At 49.9% G+C, this 27,606-nt stretch overlaps 2 protein-coding genes across 3 annotated transcripts; one reads left to right on the forward strand and one right to left on the reverse strand.

Moving 5' to 3' along the window:
• Nucleotides 1-881: 881 nt before the first annotated feature.
• Nucleotides 882-8,433, reverse strand: SIGMAR1 (sigma non-opioid intracellular receptor 1). The gene is made up of 4 exons (XM_072993028.2): nucleotides 8,054-8,433; nucleotides 5,610-5,810; nucleotides 3,939-4,031; nucleotides 882-3,844 (listed from the first exon to the last, which is right to left on the reverse strand). The coding sequence occupies exons 1-4, from the start codon at nucleotides 8,241-8,243 to the stop codon at nucleotides 3,618-3,620; spliced, it is 711 nt and encodes a 236-aa protein (XP_072849129.2). The 5' UTR covers nucleotides 8,244-8,433; the 3' UTR covers nucleotides 882-3,617.
• Nucleotides 8,434-8,539: 106 nt separating this feature from the next.
• Nucleotides 8,540-25,979, forward strand: GALT (galactose-1-phosphate uridylyltransferase). 2 transcript variants are annotated; one of them, XM_072993029.2, is made up of 11 exons: nucleotides 8,540-8,676; nucleotides 11,551-11,720; nucleotides 12,887-12,962; nucleotides 14,991-15,039; nucleotides 17,072-17,201; nucleotides 18,793-18,849; nucleotides 21,147-21,269; nucleotides 21,368-21,500; nucleotides 22,341-22,424; nucleotides 23,588-23,742; nucleotides 24,485-25,979. In XM_072993029.2, the coding sequence occupies exons 1-11, from the start codon at nucleotides 8,643-8,645 to the stop codon at nucleotides 24,548-24,550; spliced, it is 1,077 nt and encodes a 358-aa protein (XP_072849130.2). In that variant the 5' UTR covers nucleotides 8,540-8,642; the 3' UTR covers nucleotides 24,551-25,979. The 2 variants fall into 2 exon arrangements, with proteins under 2 accessions (XP_072849130.2, XP_078240309.1); XM_078384183.1 differs by lacking the exon at nucleotides 11,551-11,720 and having other exon boundaries at nucleotides 8,657-8,676.
• Nucleotides 25,980-27,606: the final 1,627 nt, after the last annotated feature.

The following is a 27,606-nucleotide window of genomic DNA, read 5'->3' on the forward strand; positions in this document are numbered from 1 at the left end:
AGAACACAAGAAAGTTGGCGGCTTTGAGATTATGGAATACCTTCCCACAGGAGGCTCAGCTGGGCCCCTTCTTTGCTCTCTTTCCATTGGTATGCAAAAACATTTATTTATGTATTTATTTTAAAAATTTATTTGATTTTTACCCTGCCCCTCTAGCCCCTCCTTTCCAAACAGGCATTAGGCATCAAAATGTTGACTCTTTATGGGATGTTCGGTGGTGGTTACAGCATTTTAGTGTTCATATATCCTTCCATACGTCCAACTACAGTGGTGCCTTGCTAGACGATTCTTCGCATAACGATGAGTTCGCTTTACAAGGTTTTCGGAGCGATCTTGCGCTTCGTATAACGATGTTTCCTATGGCGATATTCGCTTTACGATGACAATCCGTTCTCATTGGAACGGATTATCAGGTTTTCAATACATTTCAATGGGAAAATGTGTTTCGCAAGACAATGTTTTCGCTTAACAGCAATTTTCCAGGAACGAATTAACATTGTCTTGCGAGGCACCACTGTATTTAATTGCATCCAAATGATTTATTATATTTCTTTTGCCTGTTTTTAAATACTGTAGGACCATCATATCTGTGGGACTGGTGTTTGTCGTATCCTGAAGCCCTAAGACACACAAGGGTGCCCCCTTGTGGCATCTATCCTGCCCCTTTGTACGTTGCATATAGGGTTCCCTCGTATCTGCAGTTTCAGGCATCCATGGAAGATCATGGAGCTGGTCCCCTTGTGGATACAGGGGTCCTTGCTGTATTGCAAACTGCCTGGAATTCCTCAGGTAACTAATAGGAACAAATAAAGGAAATCATAACAAGTACTGTACCCAGTTTGCAATGATTGCCAGAGACAAATAACACAAGCAGACAAGGATAAGCTCAGTCACGGTCCATTCTATTTCTTTTTGGTTAACAGCCATACACACTGATTTATTCTCAAACACTGGTTAACAAACAAAAGACCACGATCTGATGTGTATTGAGACACACTGGTAGCAACAGAGAAAAACCAGACACATGGCACACGTTTGGCCGATGGCTACAAGGCTTCTGTGCAAAAGAGGCAGTGCTCGGCAACCCATGCTAGCCCTTGCAGCACCCCCCCCCCAAACAAAAACGGCTGGCAGGAGCAGGGCTGACTCCCTGCAGTCCACCAATGCGGTTCCAAACAAAGTCCTGCCCTGCACAGTGCCAGATGGAAGGGGGGCATTAGCTGGCCTTGTGCGTTCTAAGCACCCCCCCCCCCAATCGCATCCATCAGGCAAGTTACTTGCTCGCACCAGGGCTTCTGGACAAACTATACCAAACATACCACAACGGAGGGTCCCCAAAGGCACGCCTACATGGTTCTTCCTCGGGAGGTAAATACTGGTGCCTTGAGTTGCGTTTGCAACCAGTCAGCGCAGCTGATAAGGAGCCACTGCTTTGGGTTCCTCTGGCCATGTGGTCTGCTATATTCTGCTGTTGCTGATGGAAAGGCCTAGGGCTGCTGGCAGCTGCTGACTGGGACAGCCACCCACGAACTGAACTCTTTTAGCCTCTCCTGCTGGAGAGGAACTACTGTATTGCTAAAGCTACTGCTTGTCTCCAGAAGCTGTGCCAAGCATCTGGTTCCAACCACACTTGTGGGAACTAAATCTAGTCCCCAGAAACAAAAGTACCCAGAATGGATGCCAATCATGGGGAGAGGAAGGAGAGAAAGGACCTGCTGTCAACAGTGTTCCAAGATGAGGGAACATCTCCACCATTTGAAAAATAGAAGATGATGGCTGTCTGGTCTCTGCTGACAATTAAACCAAGTGACTCGTAGCAGAACAGCTTCAGCGAGAAGGTCTGCTATCTGTCAAGAATGAAACCTGGAAAGGGCAAGCAGAGCATTTTCAGCCTTTTAATATTCTGGGTCTGCCTCCACAACAACTATGATTCTGCTTAGGAGGAGGAAAGATTTCTTCAGCGGAAACAATTCTTGAAAGGAGAACAGAGGGGTATTTGTTAGGAAGGAAATGCCACTCGGACTAAAGCTGGACAATCTTTCAGATCCTTAACAAACCCAGACAGAGCCAGAGTTATCATGGGCCGATTTGCAGGCCAGGACGAGGAGCAAGAGGTGTCTGGCAAGTGCAGTGATGTTTGAGAGAAACAAGGAGGTGCTTTTACTGATGCCAAACACGAGTAAGCTCTGATCCTTTTCAAATCAGTGTGATTGCTCCTGCCAAGATACCTCTGGGTTTGGCCTGCCTCTCAACTTTCAGCCTAAACATGGGGACATTCAGACTCTGAGCCCAGATGTATCAGGGACCAGAGAAAAATGGGCTTTGAGAGAAGCATGTGCCAAAGCAACTGAACCCGCAAGACTCTTGCCACAGGGCTGTCAAAAAGCAGCCCCGGAAACGGTTATCACCAGGCATCCTATATCAGATACATCGACACGAGGAGGTATATACGTATGTACATGCGTGCATAGCTGAAGAGGCCACCAGAGTAAGGCTCTAAGTTAAGGCGATGACAGGTGGCGCTAAACATTATTGGATGAGGTCCTCACGGAACGTGCGATCCATTTTGGTGAAGGAAAATCTGTCCACCAACATGAAAAGGTACAGGGAAGATCAGGTTGCAAACACAGAGTTAAAAGCTAACTACCCCACACAGCAGGTACTGATCCCAAGAGCTTAACTGCAATCGCATGTCCTCACGCAGTGAGAGCCAAGAAAAACACAGCCAGATCATGTTTGCCTTCCCAGAAAGAGAGCAGGGAGGTCTTTTCCAATACCTCCTCACGGGGTGGCGTGAGGTGAGTGGGTTGTTCTTTCCAGGTGAAGAAACACCAGGCAAGTCCTTCCTGCTGAACAAACAAAATGCAACTTGGGAGAGGCCAGATCTGTTGTCCTTTTTGCTTCACACAATGCTCTAGGAATTGGTTATTATGCCTACAGAGCAAGTGAAGCACAGCAAGACAATACTAATTCCGACTGGGAAATTCAGCGGGGTTCAAAAGAGAGGTGGGGAAAACAGGCAATTCTCCAGGAAATCTTTATAATCTGTGATACACAGTAAGGCAAAGATCTACTTTCTGAGAGTTTCATTTTCCACACTTTGCTGCTGGCTGGCCTCCCCTCAGTTTGGGGGGATGTCAAGTCACACCCCGTCTGAAAATGCAGAGACTGTGCATCATCCAAACCTTTTTTGGGGGAACTAGATTTTAGGGCATCCCTTAGTGCATGTAAACATATTAAAAGAATTAATCTCCCTCTTTCTCATCTATGCATGACCTCCCTCCCAGACATCTCAAATGCTCGATCTCCTTACTTCTAGCAGACGTCCAGTAATTGCATCATAGAGCAGGGCAAAAGACAGAGGACATATATTTACAAAACTACATGAGAGAAACACATTCTGGCCTTAAGAGATAATGAACTAGGATGCAGTCTGCTTGATCCATCCTACACTTGTTGGAACACGTACCACACTCCCACCCTCATCAAGGTGAACAAGTGCGAGCACACGAGATGCACCGCGTCCTCTAGAAGACAACACAGCCAATGGGGGGAAGGAGAGAGGCGTTGCTTCTGTTTCAAAGGGGGCAACGGAAAGAGAGCTGAGGGACAGGCGCTCACTGGCTCGTGTCACTGAAGTAGGTGCTGGCTTCCAGGAGCAGCCCCTTGACATAAACTCGCACGGTGTAGAAGAGCGTGAGGAAGTCCTGAGTGCTGAAGACTGTATCAGCAAGAGCAAAGGGGAGTGTGGACGGAATGAAGCCCCGACCGTACTCCACCATCCACGTGCCGGCGCTCCACTGCACTGATGTAGCTTCTCCAGACTGGTGCACAATGGTGTCTCCTATAAAGACAGACGGAAAGACAGCACGTAAGAGTCTCCCCTTGCCCCTCCCCCTCCCGCAGACACCTGAGTCTATAAGGAACACTCCACTCACCTGGGTAATAAATTTCACTTTTGGTTGTTCCCTCTTTCCACTGACGGAATGTCCCTGAAATGATTGTGTCGTAAATATCAGCCCAATATCGCCCTGTGAGGGGGGAAAAAAACCAGCATCATGAGCTCTGAAAAAGGCAAGTGGGGGGGGGGGAGGCCAGCCTGAGTCTGTAGCAGGCCATCGCCTGTTCTGAAGGATTTGCTCTGCTGTGACAGCTTCTCTCTTTTTCTGAGGCAGAGCCAATGACAAAAGTCCTGCTTTAGAGAATGGGAAAGTGCTTCACAATATCTCATGACTGCTGCTGAGCAAGAGACAGGGAACGCACAGGAAGCTGCATATGCTGAAAAAGTGAATCCTAGATTCTCGTGGAAGCCCTGCTTATGTCCACCTCTTCACAACATCTAAAATGATTTTTTCCATAGCCAGGTCGTGTGTGTGTGTGTGTGTGTGTGTGTGTGTGTGTGTGTGTGTGTGTGTGTGTGTGTGTGTGTGTGTGATGTCGCCATCCCCACCCAAAAAGAGACCACTGATATCTCACAATTCACAGGATGCCTTTCTGCCAAAACACACCACCTTGCACAAAACACCAAAACCACAATCCTATGTGCATTTACCCAGAAATAAGCTTCTTTCTTTATACAGGAACTTCTGTACGTGAGGATTTCAGGAAGTAGGTATTTGTTTTCATATGCAGTGGGAATGTGAAAATTTATTAAAATTCTACAAGTCAGTGTCCAAGGAAATAAATGAAATTAAGTTAAATGTAGAGGTTGGCCTCTGCATCGCTCTATTATTAATGTTCGACAAGCAGCAAGAGCAATGGAGAAGGGTAATGAGATAATTAATTCCAAATATATTAATAGCAGCAAGATTAACAATAGCTTGGAATTGGAAAGTGAAGTATGACTTTCTATTAGATGAATGGTGTAAAAAACTTTGGGATATAACTATTAACAATAAGTTAACATGTAACATCAAACTAAAAAAGGCTGTGATAAATAAGCACAATTTGTACTGATATTTTGGGAGACTTCATCAATTTTGTGTTAATAACAACAAAGAGTTGTGTGTCTTTGCAAGAATCAATGCAGTTTTGGAAGGGGAACAAGGCTTGGTAAAGAGGAAAAAACGGTCCTATCTCCAGATGGTCCTGGTGGAGGAGAGTACACTATGTATTATTGCATTCATTGTGTGATGTTGTTATTAATGCTTTTAAAAGCTGTTTTAATTTTTTCGTATTTTTCTGTGTCTTTTATAGGAACTAACCAACAAATGCGATTATGGAGAAGATGTCACAAGCCTAGATCCAAAAGCATTGTGATAAGAGCATCAAAGTTGCCAACATTTTAAATGAGCAATCACGTTTGTCTGATTTTTGTGGCTCCATGAAGACTATGAAGTTCTATCCAGCAAAAGATGGTGTCAACCTGTTGGCTTTGCATCTGAGGTTGCTTTAGTGAAAGAAACCTCATGCCAAACAAATCTTGCTAATCTTTAAGGTGCCACAAAGCTCCTTTGCTGTTTTCACTAGAACAGAATGGCAGCTGAGCTGAAAACACCACTGAGCTTCCAACAACAGGAGCTTCTTCTGGCCTACATATATGCAACAGAGAAATGTCACTCCTCTGCCTCAGCCCACATCAGCTCCTCAGATGGTTCACTTCAGCTTACCCGAGTGTCCTCCTGTGTCAACAGCTGTGCCAAAGAGCAGGACATACTCAGAGAACGAAGCATGGAGCAAGCACATGGAACCCATCCAGCCGCCAGCATTGACAAACACCCACTGCAAGTCCTCATCTGGCAGGATGTGTCCTGGATGCTTCTTGCGCAATTCCACTATGATCTTGGAAAAGGCCAGTTCATGGTCTAGACCTGCAAGGAGTAAAATTGTCACAGTGAATCAAAGGCTTCCCTTCCCTTTTTTGTTCCAAAAAAGAGCAAAAAATAGTGGGCAACTTAAGAAAATGGCAGCCCGAAAGCTCATTCTCCATCAGTGGGTTATCACGGCAATGCAACTTTTACAGTAGGATGGCTAGCAGACTGTCAACACCACCAGAGTATGACTTTATTTTTGCCTTTGTGGGCAGAAGGTCAGTACAGTTTTGAAAAAGCAATCAGGACAATACTAAAAGATCAGTCCCTCTCACTGCTCCCTGTAAGGGCAGCCAGCCAGTCTTGATTAAAACAGTCATTCCCTGATGAATGTCTTTAACAGTTGGCAGAGGTACGGTGCCACTGAACACAATGTTCTATTGTCACTGCCAATGCAATTATCTGGTGCTGCTACAAAGGTACTTTCTAACCTTATTACTAATACATATATCTTCTATGACTAAAACAATTGTGGGGATTTAATCTTTAGGTTACTACCTTGCTGCAGTTTGCAGAGCAAGGAGAAGTCTTAGAGAGAGATTGGAGAAGGTTTTGTATAATAAAAGGTTTTTGAAAAAGGGAGGAAACTTACTTTGCATGCTTTTGTTTGTGAGCGGTGCACATAAAAAAGATTAAACACTAAAAAGGCAATCAAATTAACATCCTTTTCTTCAGCAGAAGCCTTTGTTACACAAAACTTTCCTATCTCTTCAGGACTTTCAACATGAAGGCAGTAATGGACTAGTGACAGCCCAAACCAGCCAATGAAGAATAGAGATGTAGAATATTTGAAATCTTTTCAAAATGAAAATGCACGCCCGGTTGCCCACTGATGGGACTTTCAGAGGGAAGAGTAGAATCTTTGAAAATTAGGGAAACTCTTCCATTTGGATGAGCATTTAATTTCTGATCTGTTTTTGAAATTATAAACTCAGAAGCCACTGGACGGACAAATCTGTTAGAAAGAGACGTTTCTCCAAATAAGAACAATGCCACCAGCCAGATAGGTTTAGAAAGTCAACACCACTTCCCTCCTAAACTGGATCCTCTCTTTTACTCGCAAGGTAGCTGACCCGAATGTTTTTAACAGCTGTCCTCAAAGCAGGGAAGGAAGGACCACCTTGCCCCTCAAAAGATGCAGCACTATCAATAAAATACCACAACACACATGAATTAAGAAGAGAAACTTTAAAAATCCCAATCATTGAAACCATTGCTGAGAGACGGGTTTCTTCAGAGGGACGTTTCTTTCTTTAATTTGGTTATATTTATATCCCGCTTTTCCTCCAGTGAGTTTTAAGCTTTTTCCAGGATTTATGCTCACACCAGGCTGTGAGTGTGTGATGGGCCCAAGGTAATTTAATAAACGTGGCCGCCAGGCAGAGACTAGAACCCAGATCTCCGAGTCCCACTTCAATCATCTCAGCCACTGCTTTCCCCACACCCAGGTGTTCTTGGACTACAACTCCCAGAAACCCCGTCCAGCGCAGCGAGTCGTGGAGCCCCTTTTGGTAGGTGTAGTCCGAGAACACCTGGGGGGGGGACTCAAGGTGGGGGACCCAGAGGTCTTAAGCAGTGGGTCAGGTGGCTGACGACGGGCTTCTCCCCCGCCCCCCCAGTCCCGGAAGGAGAGGGAAGGGAGGGCGGCCGTCGTCCTCTTATGCTCAGGAAGAAGGGTCCCTTCCCTCCTCCGTCCTGTCCCGCCTCGTCGGGCGAGCTTGCGCCACAAGGCGGTTTGGCCAGCCAGAGGCTCGGGAGCCCATCCGGCCCGGCTCACCAGGCGAGGCTCTGGCAGGGCCCACCGGAACACTCCTCCCCCCCCCGGCCCCGACGGCGTGCTCCCTAGGGCAGGGCTTCCCCCGCCCGGGGCGGCTGGACTTCCAACTCCCAGGAGCCCCGGCCAGTCCAGCGAGGGGCGAAGGCTTCTGGGAGTTGTAGTCCGAGCATACTCACGGCGGGGAACCACAGGCCTGGAGGCAAAGAAGGCGCACAGAAGAGCCACCAACGGTTCGCCCCCCCCCCGCCAGGAACAGAGAAGGGCGGCGGAGGCAGCAGCAGTTGCCGAAATTTGGCAGCGTTCCTTTTCTTTCCTCCCCCCCCTCAAGGGAACCCCCCCTCCCTCTGGGCCCCGCGCATGCGCCCTCCGGGGAAGGCAGAGGCCGCGGCCTGCCCACTCCCCACCACCCGGAGGCTCGACGGGCGACCCCCTTTTCCCTCCCCCCCCCGACCGAGGCCGCGCTCACCGGCGTGGTGCTTGGCGAGGCGGGCGATCTCCTCCGGATCGAACTCGAACCGCCGTGAGGCCAGCCAGGCCGGGCTCAGCCAGCTCCGCACCGCCTGGATCAGCAGCGCCACCGCCGCCACGGCCAGGCCCGCGCGCAGGCCCCGCCCGGCCCAGCCGGCGCCCGACTCGGCGCCCGGCAGCCACCGCATCCTCGGAGACCCAGGTCCGAGCGGCGCGGGCGAGGCAGCGCTTGTGGGGAGCCCGGAGCCGGGAAACGGGGACGCTCTCTCTGCGCGCCAACGTCCCCTCACGGCCGCCTCACTCCGGCGGCCAATGGCGCGTCGTCTTCCCTCAGAGCGCCTGGCCAATGGCTCCCCGCGCTCCTCTCCGGCCCACCCCGCGTGAGCGGCGCGGCCAATCGCCAGCCCCGTGGCCGGAGGTCGACGCTCCGGAGCTCGACCAATGGCCGCAGACGCCCGATCGGCCTCGGGCTTCAAACCGGCCAATGAGGCGCCCGCCCGAGAATCACCCTCTCCCCGTCCTTCCCTATCACGTGAGACGTGAGCGTGGGCGGGGCCTGGGAGAGGCGACGGGAGGCCAGAGGCACCATGGAGCGAACGGCGAAGAAGTTCCAGCCCAGCGGTGAGGCGGCGAGGGGCCCTCAGGGAGCCCCGTCGCCCCTGGATACCGGGGAGGGGCGGGGCGTCGCTGAGGAGATCACGTGCCCACGGGGAAGGGAGGGGCCTGTGCACATGGTGGGCGGGGCCTGCCAGGGCCCGTTGAAGGGGGCCAACGGTGGAGGGAGGAGCTTGTCCCCTGGGTGGGAGGAGCTTGGCAAGGAGGGGAGGAGCTTCTCTCTGGGGGGCGGGGTCTAGAGGAGGGCTGGGGGCGTTCCCATTGATTGATTGATTAATTGATTGGCAGAGGGGCTCAGGGCAGCCCCACAGATGGTTGACACAGCCACAAAATTAGAAATACTGTAGATACTGAGGGGAAAATCTCATGAAATATGAAATTTATATTTCCTCATCCATTAAACTTCTAGGCCAGAGGGCCCCTCTGGGTGAGGTATGCAATGGTACGCCAAAAGATATAAAGATATAAATGCAGAATATACAGATATTCAGAGAGCTCAAGTTAAAGGAAGCCAGATTTCGGTTGAATAGTTTTCAGGAAAAAAAAACTTTCCTAATTCTTACGACAATGGAACCCGTGACCTCAGGAGGTGGCGAGCGGTTCCAACCCTGGAGGCCTTCAAGAGAAATTCAGACCTCCATCTGTCAGATCTGCTTTGATTGGGATTCCTGCCCTTGAACAGGGGGTTGAACTTGATGGCCTTGTAGGCCCCCTTCCAACTCACTGTTCTATGATTTAAAAAAAAGCAATCTGGAACAGCCTCTCCAAAATACCATTAAAATCAATCGGATGGCCACCGAAGGCTAAGCTCAGATGTTGTTATTCAGTCGTTTAGTCGTGTCCGACTCTTCGTGACCCCATGGACCAGAGAGCACGCCAGGAGTTGGGTCAGATTCATGTTGGTTGCTTCGATGACACTGTCCAACCATCTCGTCCTCTGTCGTCCCCTTCTCCTCTTGCCTTCACACTTTCCCAATATCAGGGTCTTTTCCAGGGAGTCTTCTCTTCTCATCAGATGGCCAAAATACTGGAGCCTCAGCTTCAGGATCTGTCCTTCCAGTGAGCACTCAGGGTTGATTTCCTTTAGAACTGATAGGTTTGTTCTCCTTGCAGTCCAAGGGACTCTCAAGAGCCTCCTCCAGCACCACAATTCAAAAGCAGCAATTCTTCGGCGATCAGCCTTCTTTATGGTCCAGCTCTCACTTCTGTACATCACTGCTGGAAAAACCATAGCTTTGACTATGCGGACTTTTGTTGCCAAGGTGATGTCTCTGCTTTTTAAGATGCTGTCAAGGTTTCCTTCCAAGAAGCAGGCATCTTTTAATTTCGTGGCTGCTGTCTCGATCTACAGTGATCATGGAGCCCAATAAAGTAAAATCTGTCACTGCCTCCATATCTTCCCCTTCTATTTCCCAGGAGGTGATGGGACCAGTGGCCATGATCTTAGTTTTTTTTGATGTTGAGTTTCAGACCATTTTTTGCACTCTCCTCTTTCACCCTCATTAAGAGGTTCTTTAATTCCTCCTCACTTTCTGCCATCAGAGTGGTATCATCTGCATATCGGAGGTTGTTGATATTTCTTCTGGCAATCTTAATTTCGGCTTGGGATTCATCCAGTCCAGCCTTTCGCATATGTATTCGCATATAAGTTAAATAAGCCGGGGGACAATATACAGCCTTGCCGTACTCCTTTCCCAATTTTGAACCACTCAGTTGTTCCATGACCAGTTCTAACTGTTGCTTCCTGTCCCAAATATAGGTTTCTCAGGAGGTAGATAAGGTTATCAGGCACTCCCATTTCTTTAAGGACTTGCCATAGCTTGCTGTGTTCCACAAGTCAAAGGCTTTTGCATAGTCAATGAAGCAGAAGTAGGTATTTTTCTGGAACTCTCTGGCTTTCTCCATAATCCAGCGCATGGTAGCAATTTGGTCTCTAGTTCCTCTGCCCCTTTGGAATCCAGCTTGTACTTCTGGGAGTTCTCGGTCCACATACTACTGAAGCCTACCATGTAGGATTATGAGCATAACCTTGCTAGCGTGTGAAATGAGTGCAATTGTCCGGTAGTTGGAGCATTCTTTGACACTGCCCTCTGTGGGATTGGGCAGTGTCTAAGGACACTGTGGCACTTTAAGGACTCACTGCTACAGCATATATGTGTACATCTGCTATAGCTGGCCAGCTCCGTGGATTCGGCAAGTGGCTGCAGCGCCAGAGGTTTGGAGGTTCAATTCCCCCACTGGGTCTCCCAAGAGAAGAGCCAGCCTGGGTAGCCTTGGGCCAGCTGCACAGGAGTCCCAGAGCTGCCTCCAGAAGAAGGGAAGGATAAACCGCTTCTGAGTATTCTTTATTTAGAAAACCCTGAAAAAGTTTTTCTTGCCATCAAGTCAATTCTGAGTCAGAATTGACTTGATGGCATGCAATTATTAGATTGGTTAGTCTTTAAACTGCCACGATATCTTTCTTTGCTTTTGTTTTGTTTTGGTGGTGGTTGTTGAAATAAACGTAAAAAGCACCTAAGGGCAGTAGACACAGGCGGGATCTTGCTGGGTTATAATATGAAAAGCTTGCCCAAGCCATTTCTCTTGTCTTGGAAAGGAGAAGCAAAAGAGAGCCAGCCAGCCAAGCTTCACGGGGCGGGGGGGGGTGTCTTCCGTAATCTGGGGGCAGCCCTGGAGACGGCCCTGCCGTTAGACCCGTGTCAGACCTACCTATGTCAGTGATGAGACCCAGAAGAGGGCTTGCCTGGAAGATCTTAAGATCTGAGGAGGGTTTTATGGGAAGTTTTGGCCTGCCCACTCGCCCAGACTGGAGCTATCTAGAGTAATATTTTTAATTTTCCCCTTCTTTGACCGTGATTCCTCCTATGGCTTTTCACACAGAGCACCAGCACCTCCGGTACAACCCCCTACGGGACGACTGGGTTCTGGTCTCTGCCCACCGCATGCGGCGCCCGTGGCAGGGGCAGGTGGAGAAGCCCCCCCAGGAGGACATTCTGCGCTGCGACCTGGCCAACCCCCTGTGCCCGGGAGCCACGAGAGCCAATGGCGAGGTGCGTTCCTGGCTGCAGAGATGGGGTGGGTGGGGTGGGTGGGGGGAAAGCAAGCCATGGGGCTTTCCTGCAGTCGTTCCCCAGACATGAAGCGGGCCACACTTTAGTTCACAACCTCGGGGAGCACAGACCTCTGAAGTGAACCTCACTGTGTTTGTGTGTGTGTGTTTTTTTGTTTGTGTGTTTGTTTGGTACAAAGCCCCTCCACTTTCCTTCCTTCCTCATCTTAGCAAAATGCTGTAGGAGGGACGAAGAGGCCAAGAGAGGGTGGCAAATGTTTTTTTTTAAAAAATTTTTGCTTGGGTACCAAGAGTTTGTAGTTCTGAAATGGACCAGTGTGTTGAAGCATTTTTTAAAAAAAGACCTGTTGCTCCTTCCTTTCCCCAGCAACTGAATTTCTAATCTCTCCCAGGCGGACCATATAAAATGGGTTAAAAATCCTCCAGATAGCACTCGGAGGTTTATGAGCAGTTCATTTCTGGAGAATTAGAGCAAGGTGCATTGAAGTTGGCCGTTCTTCTTCCCCAGGGGAACGTCGGAAGGGACGAAAGCATGTTAAACCACTAGCTCTTACGTGGTCTTTGCTCCTTATCACTTTCGTTGAGCGCCTTTTGCTGAATAATCATTTAAGCTGCCATTATATCAGCTGGATTAGCCTAGGGGGTGTATCTGTGTGGGGTGTGTTTCTCAGCGATGTTTGAAATTCATGGGAAGGTAAAGTAATCTGCAATGTGATTTTAGTAGCACTTACCACATGTGGCTGAGTCACAGTAACAGGTGTAGAAGGAATAGAGGACTGCGAAGACTGTGCAGTGGAGAGAAAAGCTGTAGCCCCAGGTGCTGTAGGTGTGGTTCCTGGAAGGCTTAAGCACCAAAAGTAGCCTTTCCAGATTATTTTATTAAGTGGCAGCTGGAATTTTGTCCTTTCCTGCTGAGAGCTCCTTGGTCTCTCTAATCGTTTTAATTTCTGCTCCTGCCCAAACCCTACCTTGCATCCTCTGCTTCTTTGGGAACGTATAGCTTCTCCTTTCCATTAAAGTTTGTAAACCTGGAGGTTCTTTGTAGTGGATAAAAATCTGAGCCATGTCACTGATATTATCCAGCAGGGTGGCAAAGTCTGGGAACTCAAAAGGCCTGGGTCTCACTCTGTCTTTTTTTCCACGCAGGTGAATCCTAACTATGAAGGTACATTTGTCTTTGACAATGACTTCCCTGCTCTGCAGCCGGATGCCCCTGAGCCTGGTAAGAGTTCCCTTTGCAAAGAAACACTAAGTTTATTTATTTTTATTTATTTAATCAAAATATTGTCACCCCGTCTTTCTACTTGAAAGGCCCAAGGTGGCCATTCATGAGCCGTTGGGGAAGCAGGAAGGAAAAACCAGCTTGGTGCCAGCTTCTTAGAGAACACTAGAATGAAAATCAGGGTAGGGGCGACGAGCAGGTTTGAGGGAGATTTCCATGGCTGTTGATTTTGCTTTTAACCAGGCTAACTGCAGAGTAGTAGGAATTTGAGCAGCAGAAGGTGTAGAATTCTGCTGGAGAGGGAAGAAGGCATGATAATGCCACTTGACATTTTCCCACAATCTGGGACATATGCTTTTGTGAGAGGATGTTGGCTGAACAGAAAGATGTGCACAGTCCTAGGATTTTAGAGATGTGGAGGAGAGGGATTAAAGGGGAAGGAAGAAGAGGCTCAAGTCTGAAGAAGTGTCATGGCTGGGATAGTTTTGGAGAGAGGTCCTGATATGTCAGATAGTCATAGTGAACTCCTGTCGTTAAACAGGGCGCCCGTTAAGCGAGGCACCACTGTATATATTTCTAAAGATGAAGTTACTAAAACTGGCCGCTAGAGGGAGCCAGAGACCATGCTATGCATAGTGTTTGCTAGAGAAATATATTTTCATGATGTGATGACCAGAACTGGCCACAAGAAGGAGCCAAACACCATTCTATACATAGCATTGATTGTTAAAACAACATTCATTGTAATTTGCATTTTTTTAGCATTCAAGGGGGCTTGTAACCAATCCCCTGAGGATATGGGGCCCCTAAATCTATAGACATACTTTTCTCCCCACTCCACACTTCCCCTCCTCAGTCGGAAATATTTTCTGGGCTGCAATTCCCAGAATACATTTCTCATGTGAGGTGCAGGTCCATCTGTGTCCATACACACATTGTTAGATGAATTAAGTCTCCCTACAATATTTGCGTTTTACTTGACACTTTCAAAGATCTCAGAAAGGTTTGTTCATTGTTGCTGATTATTGTTGTTATATCACTGTTTAATTCTGTTTTGCAAACCGCCCAGAGTGGCCTTGGCAGCCAGATGGGCAGTATAAAGTAAGTAAGTAAGTAAGTAAGTAAGTAAGTAAGTAAGTAAGTAAGTAAGTAAGTAAGTAAGTAAGTAAGTAAGTAAGTAAGTAAATAAATAAATATGTATGTATGTATGTATGTATGTATGTATGTATGTATGTATGTATGTATGTATGTATGCATGCATGCATACATACATACATACATACATACATACATACATACATACATACATACATACATACATACATACATACATACATACATACATACATACATACATACAGAAAATAAGTAAGTAATGGCTTGGACTATCCTAACACTCCAGCTATTTTTCTGCCTTGTCTTTTCAAGTAAAGCAACCCTGATGAGAATAATTGGGTAGTTGTTTCAACTGTGCCCTTCCTGTGCTGCGGAGAGCAACGCTTTGAGTCCGCGAAATAATAGGCACCACTCTGTCTGTTTTGATGCTCCTTAGAAACCAAACACGCCGTGGGCCCTGGCTCTCCATTCCTAATTTGGCAGGGCGCACCAGCACAGAAGTCGTGTGCGTGCGTGCGTGCGTGCGTGCGTGCGTGCGTGCGTGCGTGCGTGCGTGCGTGCGTGCGTGTGTTTGTTGGGGGGTGCAGATTGGCCACGGCTCCTGTTCATGGCTTTCTCATAAGTAGGGAAATTGAGTTACACCTGATTCATTTGTAGAACTGTCTCCCTTGATTCTGCCTGTCTTTGAAGTGGGTACTGGAGCTGAACGTCGCTCGGGAAATATCGCTGTTGGATGTTAGTGGTGATGGTGGGGAGGGCCAGAAGGAGAAGCGGTGGGGATCCTCCGGTCGGGGTACAGGTGACCACTGGGCAGATCTTAAGTGTGCTGAGCTGACTTCTAATTCATGCCTTTTGTTAGCTTCCTGCGTCACCGACTACATGCTTCTCACTGGGTTTCCTCTCCTTCCCCAGATGCTGGTGACCATCCCTTGTTCCGCGCAGCATCTGCTCGAGGCGTGTGGTAAATCTCGGTTTCCAGTCCCTCGCTGTCTCTCCTAAGCCAAGTTAGGACTGCCTGGCGCTGTTCTTTTTTTCTTTTCCCTTGTTCCTTTTGCACAGAACCCTTATCATCCTGGCTTCTTCTGCCGGCCCCTGCTTTTCAGAAAGCTGAGAGCAGCTTTTGTGGTACAGATATTCCCAGATATGGTTTGCCAGGCCTCCATGTTGATTCGATTTGAAACAAGAAGCCTGGCTTTCATTTCTATGGCTTTGCCACTAAAATTGCAGCAGTTATGGCTGCATCCGAAGGCGGTTTCAGGGCCCTATGCAAATTCTGGGTTTCGTGAGGCTTGGTGGCTCAGCTGTAGCCGGCCACAAATGTAGTCCATTGCAGAAATTCTTGCCATGTTCATTGGCGATCCGCTGAAGTTTTTCAGCCTCCAGCAGTACTTGAGTTCTCCACCTCTCAAGGCAGTGAATGGAGGTGGGCACCCCATTTTGGAAAACCTCAAATTGAGCTCTCTCTCCTGACCTGTCCCCTTTTTCCTGTTCCACTGTGCTTTGTGGTGATCTTTCTGGCGAGATGTCTGAAACAGCCGCCTTACTTTCCTTTGCCTCCCCTTTTGCCATATAGTGCGACTCTTGTACCCGCACGGGATCAGTTCCAAGCCCCCCTCGCAGGTACTGAAAAACGCAGATGATGGGAAACGCTATTTTAATACAGGCCCCATAAGTAGTATGGTGTCTTCTTCCATCTAGTGACCGGGTCTGGTAAATTCATTGTTAGAAATACATATTTCCAAGAATTCCTCTTTTGATATTTTTAATATTATCATACTGTGGATAAGTGAATCAGGGGATACCGATCCTTCAGATACGGGGGCTCCACTGTATTCTCCCCCTTCTTCTCTTAATAAAAGCTGATGGTCCATATTCATTAGATGCTAACGGAGGAGACAAGGGGTAGGCATAGCCGTCTGCCTTATTCTTTCTGCTGCTTGTCAAAGCGAGGGTCATCCGTTCCCTCACTGTCTTCTCTTCATTCAGAAGAACAAGAAACCCCGAGGAGGGATACCGTATTTTTCCGTGTATAAGACTATACTTTTGTCTAGAATCTTTAGACTAAAAATTGAGGGTGGTCTTATACACAGAAGTAAGCTGAAGTGAGAACAAACACAAGTGGAGGGGAAAGCAGGGATCAAAGCGATCCTGCAGTGCTTTGATCCCTTCCCCCCTACACTTGCTAGATTTCTTAATTTGGGGTTAGAAAAGTGGGGGCGTCTTATACACGGGGGCATCTTATACACTGAAAAATATGGTAATTGAGGAGGATGTGGGTGAGGAAACTGCAACTGTGGTGGCGTATAGGTCTTGGTGTGGTGCCTTGTTTTGGCATCACAGATGATCCCCTTTTCTCTCAACCCTGTCTTTTTGTTGTGTTATCCTTTGTGGCTCAGTTCTTGGAGGGGAGGTCTCTTTGTACGGCAGGCCCTGGTTTTACAAGGAGGGGGTTGCTTGATGGAAGCAAGGCCACTCCTTTAGCGCTCCATGCTAGGATGTTCTAATGATTTATACCTTGGAATAGTCATGTGGCCCCTGCAAGATGCGCTGGTTTTCGACAGAAGCGTGCTCCGGCTTCATGGTTTGTGTGGAACGGTGGGTTACAGGGACCGTGCAGGTGTTTGATGCTCCGGAGACTTTGGGGAAGCTGTTTCAGGGCAGGCCCAGGCAAATATTTATTGCCTGCCTTTCTCAAGCTTGTATCATTAAATTTGGTTGGTGGGCAAGACCCAGCATTTTCTCGCCACTGTCGTGCTGGAAGAGGCTGATGGGGAGCCCTCATCTCTCGGCATCTGGAAGATGTTCTCTGGGGTCAGGTGGGCCAGCTGCTCTGGGGGAACATATTGTTCACCCCCCACGTTCTGCAGCTATCTGTCACTGCGGGAGGTTTGATTTGGGGGCAGGGTTGGATTTGGGCAGCGTCCTGAATCCCTCCAGACTCTGGGCTTTGTGATTTGTTTTCTGCTTTTTTCCTTCCTCGCCCACCCATGCAGCAAAGTGATGTGCTTCCACCCTTGGTCCGATCTGACTCTGCCCCTCATGTCGCTGGCTGAGATCCGTGCCGTGATTGACAAATGGTCCGAGATCAACGTGGAGCTTGGCGCCAACCACGCCTGGGTGCAGGTCGGTATCTGCAAAGCCCTTGATTGATTGATGAGCCCTCCATGTGCGTCCCGCGGGGTGTCATTTGTTAGGAGGTGAGGGCCTCGGCAAGCCGGCTTTCAGTCTATGCAGAACTTTTGTTCCGCCGAGGTTATCCCTGTAGGAGAGGATTAGGAAGAGAATTGGGAGAGCAGCTGGTGCAGTTTTGGAAGAGTTCTGGAACAGGAGCCGGAGTATTCACTTCTGCCCGTGGTCGTGTTCTAGATCTCCATCCTTACAAATGCCTCTGCTCATCAATGAAGATGGGTATGCATTCCTCGGAAGTGGTTCTGTTGGAGTTCACAAAACCATATCTTGCTCTCACAGCCCCAGAGGACTGGTCTGTTATTTGGATGGTCTGGAAAGGACTCGATCTCAGAATCATTGCAGCATTGAATCATGGAGTCAGGAGGGGGCTAAAAGGCCATCGTGTCCAACCCCCTCCTCAAGGCAGGAATCCCAATCAAAGCAAATCGGACTGAGGGTAGCCCAGTTTTTCTCTTGAAGGCCTTCAGTGTTGGGAGTGCTTGCCACCTCCAGAGGTCTTTGCTTCCACTGACATACTGCTCTAACAGTCAAGAAGTTTTTCCTGATGTTCAGTCTAAATCAGGCTTCCTGTTGCTTTCAGCCCCTTCTTACATCTCCTGCACCCTGAGATGATCGAGAACAGATCCTGCCCTTCCTCTCTAGGACTGCCTTTCATTTCTTTGTCTGCTCTCCCCTCATTAGTCTTCTTTTCTCAAAGCTAAACAGGCCCATTTCTTTCAGTCTTTCCAAACAGGGCTTGGTTTCCAGTCCTCTAATCATCTTGGTTGCTATCCCCAGGCGAAAACTCCCCAAAGCCTTTACTCCACCCCTCGCTGTGCTGATCAGGATTTTCTGGGAGTTGTAGTCCAAGAACATTTGGGGTGACCCAGCATTGGGGACCCACTGAGCTGGAGCGATGATGCTGGGACCTAAACTTTGTTTGTGACCACCCTGTAACCCATTCATTCTCAGCCTATGATTCTCAGCTTCACTGGAAATGCTAGGCAGCCGCTGGTGGTCAGAGCGGATCCATTCTGTTTTCCGTAATGTTCTCACTAAAAGTGGAAGGAAATAAAGAGCTTGACTTCTGTTTGAAAGAGATTACAGCAGATGTTCCCAACCCCCGGTCTGTGGCCCGGAGCTGGTCTATGGCCTGAGCCGGACCGGGCCACGGAGACAGACCTCCCCCTGCCCGCACTCCCCCCCGCACAGATTGTAGATCACTTTGCGCCTGCATGCACACGCCTGTGCCCACATGAGCACTTCCCCCCTTTGCGCATGCACAGGAGCATGCCCGCACGAGCACCCTCCCACTCCTTTGCGCATGCGCACGAGCGCAGGGGTTCCTTCCCCAACCGGTCTGCGGGGTTAAAAAGATTGTGGACCGCTGCCTTACAGGACAGTGCCATTTAAAATGCTTGAAGGAAGAGCTCAGGATTCTGCCTAGGAGACCCGTTTCCTGCTTCAGTATCCATGCATTTCAAGAAGAAATGCGAGGGGAAGCCATGGATACGCTGAGAGATCCTTTCTTCTTTCCTTTCTGCAGATTTTTGAGAACAAAGGAGCCATGATGGGTTGTTCCAACCCCCATCCTCACTGCCAGGTAAGGAGGATCTCCTCACACGGCCAGCCGCAGAGTTTCGGGGCCAGACGAAGCTAATATGGGGCTGCCACCCACTGACGGTCCGGGAGAGAGAATATCCTGCATACACACAAAGGGAGACTTGTTGCTATAAGAACTGCTCAGTCAGGTCAGACATGGGGCTCCTGTCTGCGCAAGTCCTTGACCCCTTAAGGATCAGGCCCTGGTGTTCTTGCACAGCTGAGCAGTCCTCCACAAAGCCCGGCCTCTGGCTAGAAAATAGGAATCAGTTCAGGAAGAAGTAAACAGGTCTAGTCCTTGAAGGAGCCTTGTAGCACAATGGTTGAACTGCCGTACTGGCAGCCAATACTCTGCTCACAATCCCGGTTCGATCCTGGGTGGCCGACTCAAGGTTCTCTCAACCTTCCATCCTTCCGAGGTTGGTCCAACTGAGTTCCCAGTTCGCTGTGGAGGCAATGCATAGCCTGCGTAATTAAATTGTAGATCACCCCCGAGAGTGCTTTAAGCACAACGGGGCGATAACAGAAACAGAACACTGCTTTTTCTTTTTTGCTTTGATTTGGGGCCACTCTTTGCACTATGTATTTTAGGAAAGATTCAGTGACCTCTTTGGTTGGAAATGCAAACTGACGCGAACCTTTGGTTCCCTGTGGTCCAGAGGGCTTGACTGGCAGAGCTGTTTGACGTGTCTCCTGAAACCCAAGGCCCACACAGCTGACGGTTATAGGTACAGAATATTATAGGGTTTGAGGATTGGCTGTTAATGTCTTTTGTTTTGTGCTTGTGCTGCAATTCAGTTTGGATTGTGGTTGGTTGGAGGCGACAGTCATTTGGATGAACAGCTTGGAGAATAAACAGCCATAGAGTCCCGGGAACACTTTTGAGACCTGACTAGACTGGTTTACTTCTTTCTGAAATGCTTCTTCTGCCAAAGGTTCTATCCTGTTGTAATTTGCTGTCTGGCTTATGGAGAATTTGGTGCCAGCACCTGTATTCTGAGGTAGCTCAGCATTATTATCTGGAGGGGCTTTCTTGGTGGCTTTACCACAAGCCCAGAGAACATATACATCCTGTCCTTGAACAGGCGTCTAAAATAAGATCCTATTCACAGGGATTCCTCTGGCTGGGACCCTCCAGTGACTCGTCTCGTAAACGTACAGAGTCGTTAAGCAAACGAGAACAGCAGTTTTCTGACTGACCGGCAGCATCTCTTGACACCGGGAATGTCACAACACCTCTGTGATTTTGTACTAGGGGGTCTGGTATTCATCTTTTGGGGTGGCGGCTCTTAACTGCCAGGATTTTGGGAGTTCTAGCACACAGACACCCCCCTCCCCGCCCACAGACACCTACATTTCACTCACCTGAATGGGACCTAGCCTTGGAGGCTTCTGAGGCCTGTGTTTCCTGTTTTTAATGAAAAAGAAAACTTCCCCAGTGCTTCTTGGGAGGCCTCGGTCTTCATGGGAGGTGTAGTATCACTGACCATTCGGCTCTATAAAGGTGCAGCCCCATTGAATTACACCGCCCTCAACGGGGGCAATTTCCTTTTCAGCCTCCTGCTGTCTCTTAGCTTTGCCCCTCCGCCCCGAGGTGGGTTTCTGCAGTGGCAAAAGATCATGCACCCTGTTTCTGTCCAAAGGGGTCTTCATTGGGGGGGGGGTTAGGGTTCTTTTGGACCGTGCCCTCAAGCTGAGCAGCAGGAGGCAGGTGGGCCTGATCCAGGTGTGGATCGGTTATGGCGTGCCTGCCTCCTCTAAGCCTGGTTCTCATCTGCTCTCCAGTCTTCTGATGCTGATCGAGTAGGGACTGTCACAGCTGGGGAAAAGTCAGAATGAGCCTGTGGGTCCAGCACCCCCCCCACCCCCCCCGGGCCGAGCGTCTCCTCCTCTTTTCATGAGCAACATCTGAACAGGTCCAGAGAGGTTCCTACTGGATATAATCGGAATGTGTTCCTTGTAGTTAACCCGGTAGTCACAGGGTGGCAGTGTACCCTTGCAGGTAGCCTGCTGTGCTTCTCGGGGGACCCCACAAGCCGCTCATGTTTCTAAGTCAAGCTGGTGTGGTTGGATTTAGATCATCGTCACCCTCCTCCTCTTGGAACGGCAGAGCTGGAAGGGACCCCTAAGGATCATCAAGTCCACCCGTGGGGTGGGTGGGGTGGATTTGAACTGCCAACCTCTGTCTCTGCAGCCAGAGAGCTCCACCATGGAGCAGTCCAGCAGTTCCAGCCAAGTTTTTTGACCTGACCAGCCACCTAACAAGCCACTAACGCTTTATTTTCTGTTTTCCTTAAGGTCTGGGCCAGTAATTTCCTGCCCAACGAAGCCTCTCTGGAGGACCGGATGCAGCAGAAGTACCTTGGGGAACATGGCACTCCCTTGCTGCTGGAATATGCCAGGCTGGAGGCTGAGAGGAAGGCAAGTGATCTCAGGGATATGTGTGTGTGTGTCGGGGGGGGGGAAGGATGGCTCTCAGGTGCGTCGAGGGGGCTGATCCGTGTTGTGATTGCTTGCAGGAGCGGATTGTGGTTGAGAATGAGGACTGGCTGGTGGTGGTCCCTTACTGGGCCGTCTGGCCCTTCCAGACGCTCTTGTTGCCTCGGCGACACGTCTGCCGCCTCCAGGACCTACAGCATCACGAGAGAGACAGTAGGTGCTCCCCTTGTGAAGACACGTCCCTTCCACTCTGGCTTGTTTGCTGGACCACAGAGTTTTTGGTGGGAGAGAGAGAAAGGTGGCTGCCAAGGGTAGAGAATGCATAGGCTGAGCTGCCCTGTTATGAAGCCACGGCACCCTTTCCCCGCCTTTGTATCGCTGCTTGACAGTGGCTTAGCCCTACTGGTTTGGGGAGAAAAGTGGGAGAGGAGCTTTCTTGTTCCCAGGGTGAAGAGAGGGATGGAGCCTGGGCAGTAGGACCCCTGTCTCCATGGGGGACTGGTCCTGTGATCTACTGTGGATGCCTGAAACTGTGGATACAAGGGGACGCTATAAATAGCACACAAGGGGGCAGGACAAAGCCCAGAAAGGAACACCCTTCTGTGTTGCAGAGAGGGCTGCAGCACACCACAGAGGCCAAGCAGTGACCCTCCCCTTTCCCCCCCCCCCCCAGGGAAGCCCACATGTCAGTCACGACGGCCTCAGCAATGCCTGCCGTAGTGAGACTGAGGACGACCCCCCCTCTGGCGTGGGTGATCCTGAGAGCTGCGTGGAGCCTTTTTTGGTCACCACTAGTAGCCATCGGGAGGCAGTCTCCAGGAGGCAGTGGAAGACAGGAGGGCCTGGCGTGCTCTGGTCTATGGGGTCACAAAGAGTTGGACATGACTTAATAACAACAGTAGCCATCGGCAACCTCCTCCTCTTCCTCCCGTCTGTCCAGCGTCAGCCCATTCCGTAGGCGAAACCTTCCCTGGGTGAAGAGGTGCAGGTTTCCTATGAATGATGTTGTTGAAGCCGGCTGACCTCTCTGAATCCTCTCTCATATCCCCACAGGCTTGGCTTCCGTCATGAAGAGGCTTCTCACAAAGTATGACAATCTCTTCCAGATCTCCTTCCCTTACTCCATGGGATGGCACGGTAAGCCACGGGAGGGGGGGAACTGGTCCCTCTGTCCCTCTGGACGGCCCTTTGACGTCACTGGCCATGCAGGGGCTGCTTTCCTGGCCCCCCCTTCCATTCCCCCCCATTTCTTATACTTTCGAGGCTTCGTGTAGAGGCGGAGCAGCAGGCGGCCCACCCGATGCTGCTGGGCTCCCATCATCCTAGCTGCGCTCTGTCCTGTTGGCAGATTCCCCACCCCCTCCTCCATAGGTTCCGTAAGATGACTCCGTGGTCACTTCTGTGCTTGGGAGCCCACTCGTTCCAGGGACCCAGGGCACAGATTTTAGAAGAAAAAGCATTCCCCCTAAAGGGATCTTGCATGCTGGGTTCTTGCTGCTGAAATTTTCGGTAAGGAAAAGCCTTCAAGTTGGTTTGGACAGAAGATCTGTCTCATGCTAGTGGTCCGCTAGGTGCCTCTGGGAAACTCAGAGACAACGCTGGGAGCTGTTTTTTATAATCTTCAGCTTCTATGGAAAACTTCTTAACTGGTAGAGCAGTACGACAGCGGAACCCATGACCTCGGGAAGTTGGTGAGCTCTCCCAACAGTGGAGAGGCGCTCAAGGGAAACTCGGAGAACCCTCTGGCCGATCTGCTTTGACTGGGATTCCTGCCTTGAGCAAGAGGTTGGATTTGATGGCCCTTCCAGCTCCATCATTCTGGCCTGGAGGAGAGGGTGATTTCTCTGCTCTTGATGCCGGTCATTTGCCTTGCAGTTTTCAGCAGCAGGTCCTGGGAGGGACCTCCAGCTCTCTGTGCCCCTTTCCTAACGTCTCTCTCTGTCTGGCTTTATTCAAGCAGATCAAGGAACTGCCTCCTCCTCCTCCTCCTCCTCAGCTTGTCTTTGTTTTGCAAGCCCCCCTGAACCTTGAAAAAAGCAATCCTGCTGAGGCTGTTTGAGAACCCTGTCCTCCACGTTTCCCTTTTGCATTTCTTGTTTGGCTGGCTGTGTGTGTGTGTGTGTGTGTGTGTGTGTGTGTGTGTCTTTGCCCGGCCCCTTGGGGATCCCTCTCCTAAGCCTTCTCACTGTATGGAAATCCTCCCTGCTGTCGCCTCCCTGGTGAGGCCCCAGCTTCTCATTCTGGCCCTGCTCCACCTCAGTGGCCTCCCTGTCTCATTACTTTCCCCTTTTCTCTGACAGGGGCACCTACGGGGTCGTTCCTGGATGCGGACTGCCACCACTGGCAGCTGCACGCCCATTACTATCCTCCGTTGCTGCGCTCGGCCACGGTGCGCAAATTCATGGTTGGGTACGAAATGCTGGCTCAGGCCCAGAGGGACTTGACTCCAGAGCAGGTGAGCAGAGCTGGTGGGGCTGGGGGGGTGGCGTGATCCCTGGAGGAAACTCCCAGACCGGTGGCCCTCCAGAGCAGGGAATGAGACCCTGCCCTTCCTTCCTTCCTTCCTTCCTTCCTTCCGTCCTTCCGTCCTTCCGTCCTTCCGTCCGTCCATCCATCCATCCATCCATCCATCCATCCATCCATCCATCCATCCATCCATCCATCCATCCATCCATCCATCCATCCATCCATCCATCAGCAACTCCTTCCCTCCCTCCCTCAGGCTGGTCTGAGCTGACGGTAAGGGTCCCGGAAGGGAGGGAGGGAGGGCAGGGTCTCATTCCCGGCTCTGGAGGGCCACCAGTCTGGGAGTGGGTGGTGGGAAGGAAGATGGTCTGTGTCCCAGTCCAGATCTTCCAAGGAGGCCTTGTTCTGTGGCCTTCCTTGGCCTTGGCACCTGTGTTTAACACAGTGATCCATGAACGTTTGTGCTGCCGGTGATGTTCCCAGAAGGGATTTGCTGACGGTCACTCCAAAAGCGTGGTGTTCGTGAGATGCCACAAGACGAGGGCAAAGCTTTCGTTGAAATGATAAAGGCAAGAGGGGGAAGGGGGTTTGAGGAACAGACTTGTCCTGAGGCTCCTTTTCTTCAGGCTTTGCTGAAATTCACTTGTGGCCTTGCTGGGTCCCCCCCCCCCCCGATTCTCCTTTCAATTGAGGTGCCCATCCATCCATCCATCCTGCTCTTCTCTCCGCAGGCTGCCGAGCGACTGAGGAACCTGCCTGAGGAACACTATCGGCTGAAAACGAGGGATGCTTCGTAGGGCGGCTTCTGTGGAGCCTGTTCTGTTTCTGGTCTCCTCTGATGCCCTGCACAAGCCCCCTTGCTTCAATAAATGGAAACTGGGGCAGGGGAATGACTCCTGGCCCGGTGCCCACGTTGAACCCTTCCACGGACGGACCACTTCTTCTCAACGGTTGCCTTCCCAGCCGTGGGAGCGCGCGGCCTTGAGACGAACCGCCATCAAGGAGGGAGGCTATGGGATCTTGGTGGACCCCCCGGTTCTCCTGTGGCCTCCCAAGGTAACGACCACGGCAGGGTTGTTTCCATGGTCAGTTTATGGGAGGATTGCCTTTGCTCCATTCCATCCCTTTTGAGTTGAAGATCTCTGTGGCCCTTGACACTAGTCTCATGTTATGAAGATCCTTTGGAAGGAGGGCAGGAGATTGGCTGAAGGTGCCGGCCAAAGAACGGCTGTTGTGCGGTGGCCAGACGGGAACTGGAGCATGGCTGGTCTGATCCCAGGGTTCTGCTGTCTTATTTCATGACCTGTGCCTTATCCTGTGCTGAAAAGTCATCCTCTTTGCCTGGATTGTGTTGACTTGTATGCTTCCCACCAAGGCCAGTGGAGAGGTCGCCTTGGTCACTCACTCACGACGAGAGGGTGCCGGCAGGTCTCCTGATTAAAAGTCAGACGGCCTTGTTTATCCCCCCCCCCCTCCGCGGACCTTCAGATTCGTGGGATCCGGCGTTTCCTGCCTGCTGTTCTTGGTGCTTTTGTGACGGAGAAGGTCGTTCTTGGATCCCTCGCACTCTTTCCTCTCTCCGTCTCCCTTCGCGTGGTGTTGCTGGTTCACAAGAAAGGCCAGCGTGAGCAAAATGAGGTGCCTTTCCGTGGAAGGCCTTCCACCCCTTGGAGTCAAGCAGAAGCTCTGCGGGAAGAGGGCTTGGGCATTTTGGCCACGGGTCGGGGTGGGCCTCTGTGCACAGCCTGATGGCAGGATGCAGCCCTGCTCATCATCCCCTGCCTCCCACTTTGGACCTTTTTAAAATATAGTGTTTGCTTAGAAGAGATCCCTGGTGGGTGTAGGAGACCCTTTTGCCCTGTTGGGGAGGAGCACTCCTGCGCCTTTCCTCACCCCCCCCCCCAATATTTGTAATTTTTAAAAAATATTTTTTCTGGCCACTAGAGGGCATGAAGGGACTTTTCCTATTCATTAAAAAAGCCATTAATCTGTACGTATGTTTGTAGGTAGATAGGTATGTATACGGTATGTATTTGGGCTGGACAGGGTATGGGGGTGGGTGCACCCTGCCTGCCAAGGTCTGGGGCAGGTGAGGGTGGCCTCAGAGCTCTGTAGGTGGCCCACCCTAGTCGTAAACACTGTTTCCCTCTATTGTCCCCCCATCCCCCCCAGTTTAATGGTCCAAATCTATTCAAACAGTAAATAAAGGCAATCTGTTTGACTCCATTTAGCTGCTCCCGTTGCTTTCTTTCACTCAGTTCCGGCAGGAGCCAGGGCTGGAATCGGTGGGTCCTGTCCACTTTCTGTGGACGGCCTTTGCTTCAGAGGGGTACCCCATTTTTGTGTCTGGATTCACCTTCTTTCATCCCCTTCCCCCAGCTGAGTTTACTTTTTGGGAAGGGATGCTTTTCTTGGGCTTGTTAAATTAATGATTAGTTGCACGACGGTTAGCAAACCGATGTGTACCTTTAAAAGATATGCAGAATTCCCCAGCAGCCTCCAAGGCCCCATAGTGGTGTTTCCCTTTTTTGGGATAATGCATTCCTGGTAGCAAACGCTCTCGTAGAAGATGCATTTCCCTTTGTGGGTGAGGGAAGAGGCAATGCCTCTCCCCATAGCATCCTTGTAAGCATTCTGCTTCGAAATGGTGGCGTCTGACACTCAGCGGGAACTGTACTCCGTGGATCTCCAGCAAGAATGCTGCGTGAGCCAAAGACAGAGGTGCAAAAAAACACAACAGTGGGACTTCCCTGGACACCCTCGGGCAGTGAACATCCTCTTGTGCAGTGGTTCTTAACCTTTGTTACTCAGATGCTTTTGAACTGCAACTCCCAGAAACCCCAGTCAGCACAGCGTGTGGTGAAGGCTTCTGGGAGTTGCAGTCCAAAACTCCTGAGTAACCCAAGGTTAAGAACCAGTGTTCTTGTGCACATCCTCCAGAAAAGCACAACTGATCGTGCAATGAACTTTTGTATGGACAGGAGAACTGAAGAGAGAGAGTGTGTGTGCGAGCATCTGTCTGTCTGTCTGTCTGTCTGTCTATGTATCTATCTATCTATCTATCCATCCTATCTATCTATCCTATCTATCTAATCTATCTATCTAATCTATCTATCTAATCTATCTATCTTGCCTGTTCAATCAGAAACAACTTTTAGTTGTTCAAAGTGTCTTCAGTTAATGTAGCTGATGACAAAACACTGTGGTCCTTAAAAATAAAATAAAATCTACGGATGTCTTTAAGGAGTCCTTTAAGGAGCTGGAAACTAGGTATATAAATCTTGGCTGACTTTGCTCTTGCCAATGAGAGGGGAGGAAAAAAACTCTCAAAAGTTTTGCTCCTGCATATCTCGGCCTTTATTGCCAAAAAAAAGTGGGTTTTTTTGCACAAAAATCTTGTCGTGTGTGCAAAACGCAAGGCTTTCTAGGGCAAAGTACAAGGTTCTACACAGAAACCATTAGTTTGTTTTTTAATCTTCTGCTAATGTTGCTGCTACCAACAAAAATTGGTCTGTTTGCTCGTGGTGATGTTACGTGCTGTCATCTTGCCTCCGACTTCTGGTGACCGTAGGAGTGGGCAGTCGCCATAATGTTGAGGCTGTCCTCCACAGCCCTGCTTATTAACTCTTGCAAATGTCAAGCTTGCGGCTTCCTTTGGGGAGTGAGTCCATCCCTGATTTGGTCTCCCTCTTTTCCTGCTGCCTTCCACTTTTTCCAGCATGATTGTCTTTTCCAGAGAACCCTTTGCCTTCTGAGGATGGGCCCAAAGGAGGACGGCCTCAGCTTCAACATTTTTGCCTCCAGAGATAGTTCAGGCTTGATTTGCTCTAGAACTTGTGTGTCTTTCTGACCG

Source organism: Pogona vitticeps, chromosome 2 (assembly GCF_051106095.1).
Source record: "Pogona vitticeps strain Pit_001003342236 chromosome 2, PviZW2.1, whole genome shotgun sequence".
Classification (NCBI taxonomy): Eukaryota; Metazoa; Chordata; class Lepidosauria; order Squamata; family Agamidae; genus Pogona; species Pogona vitticeps.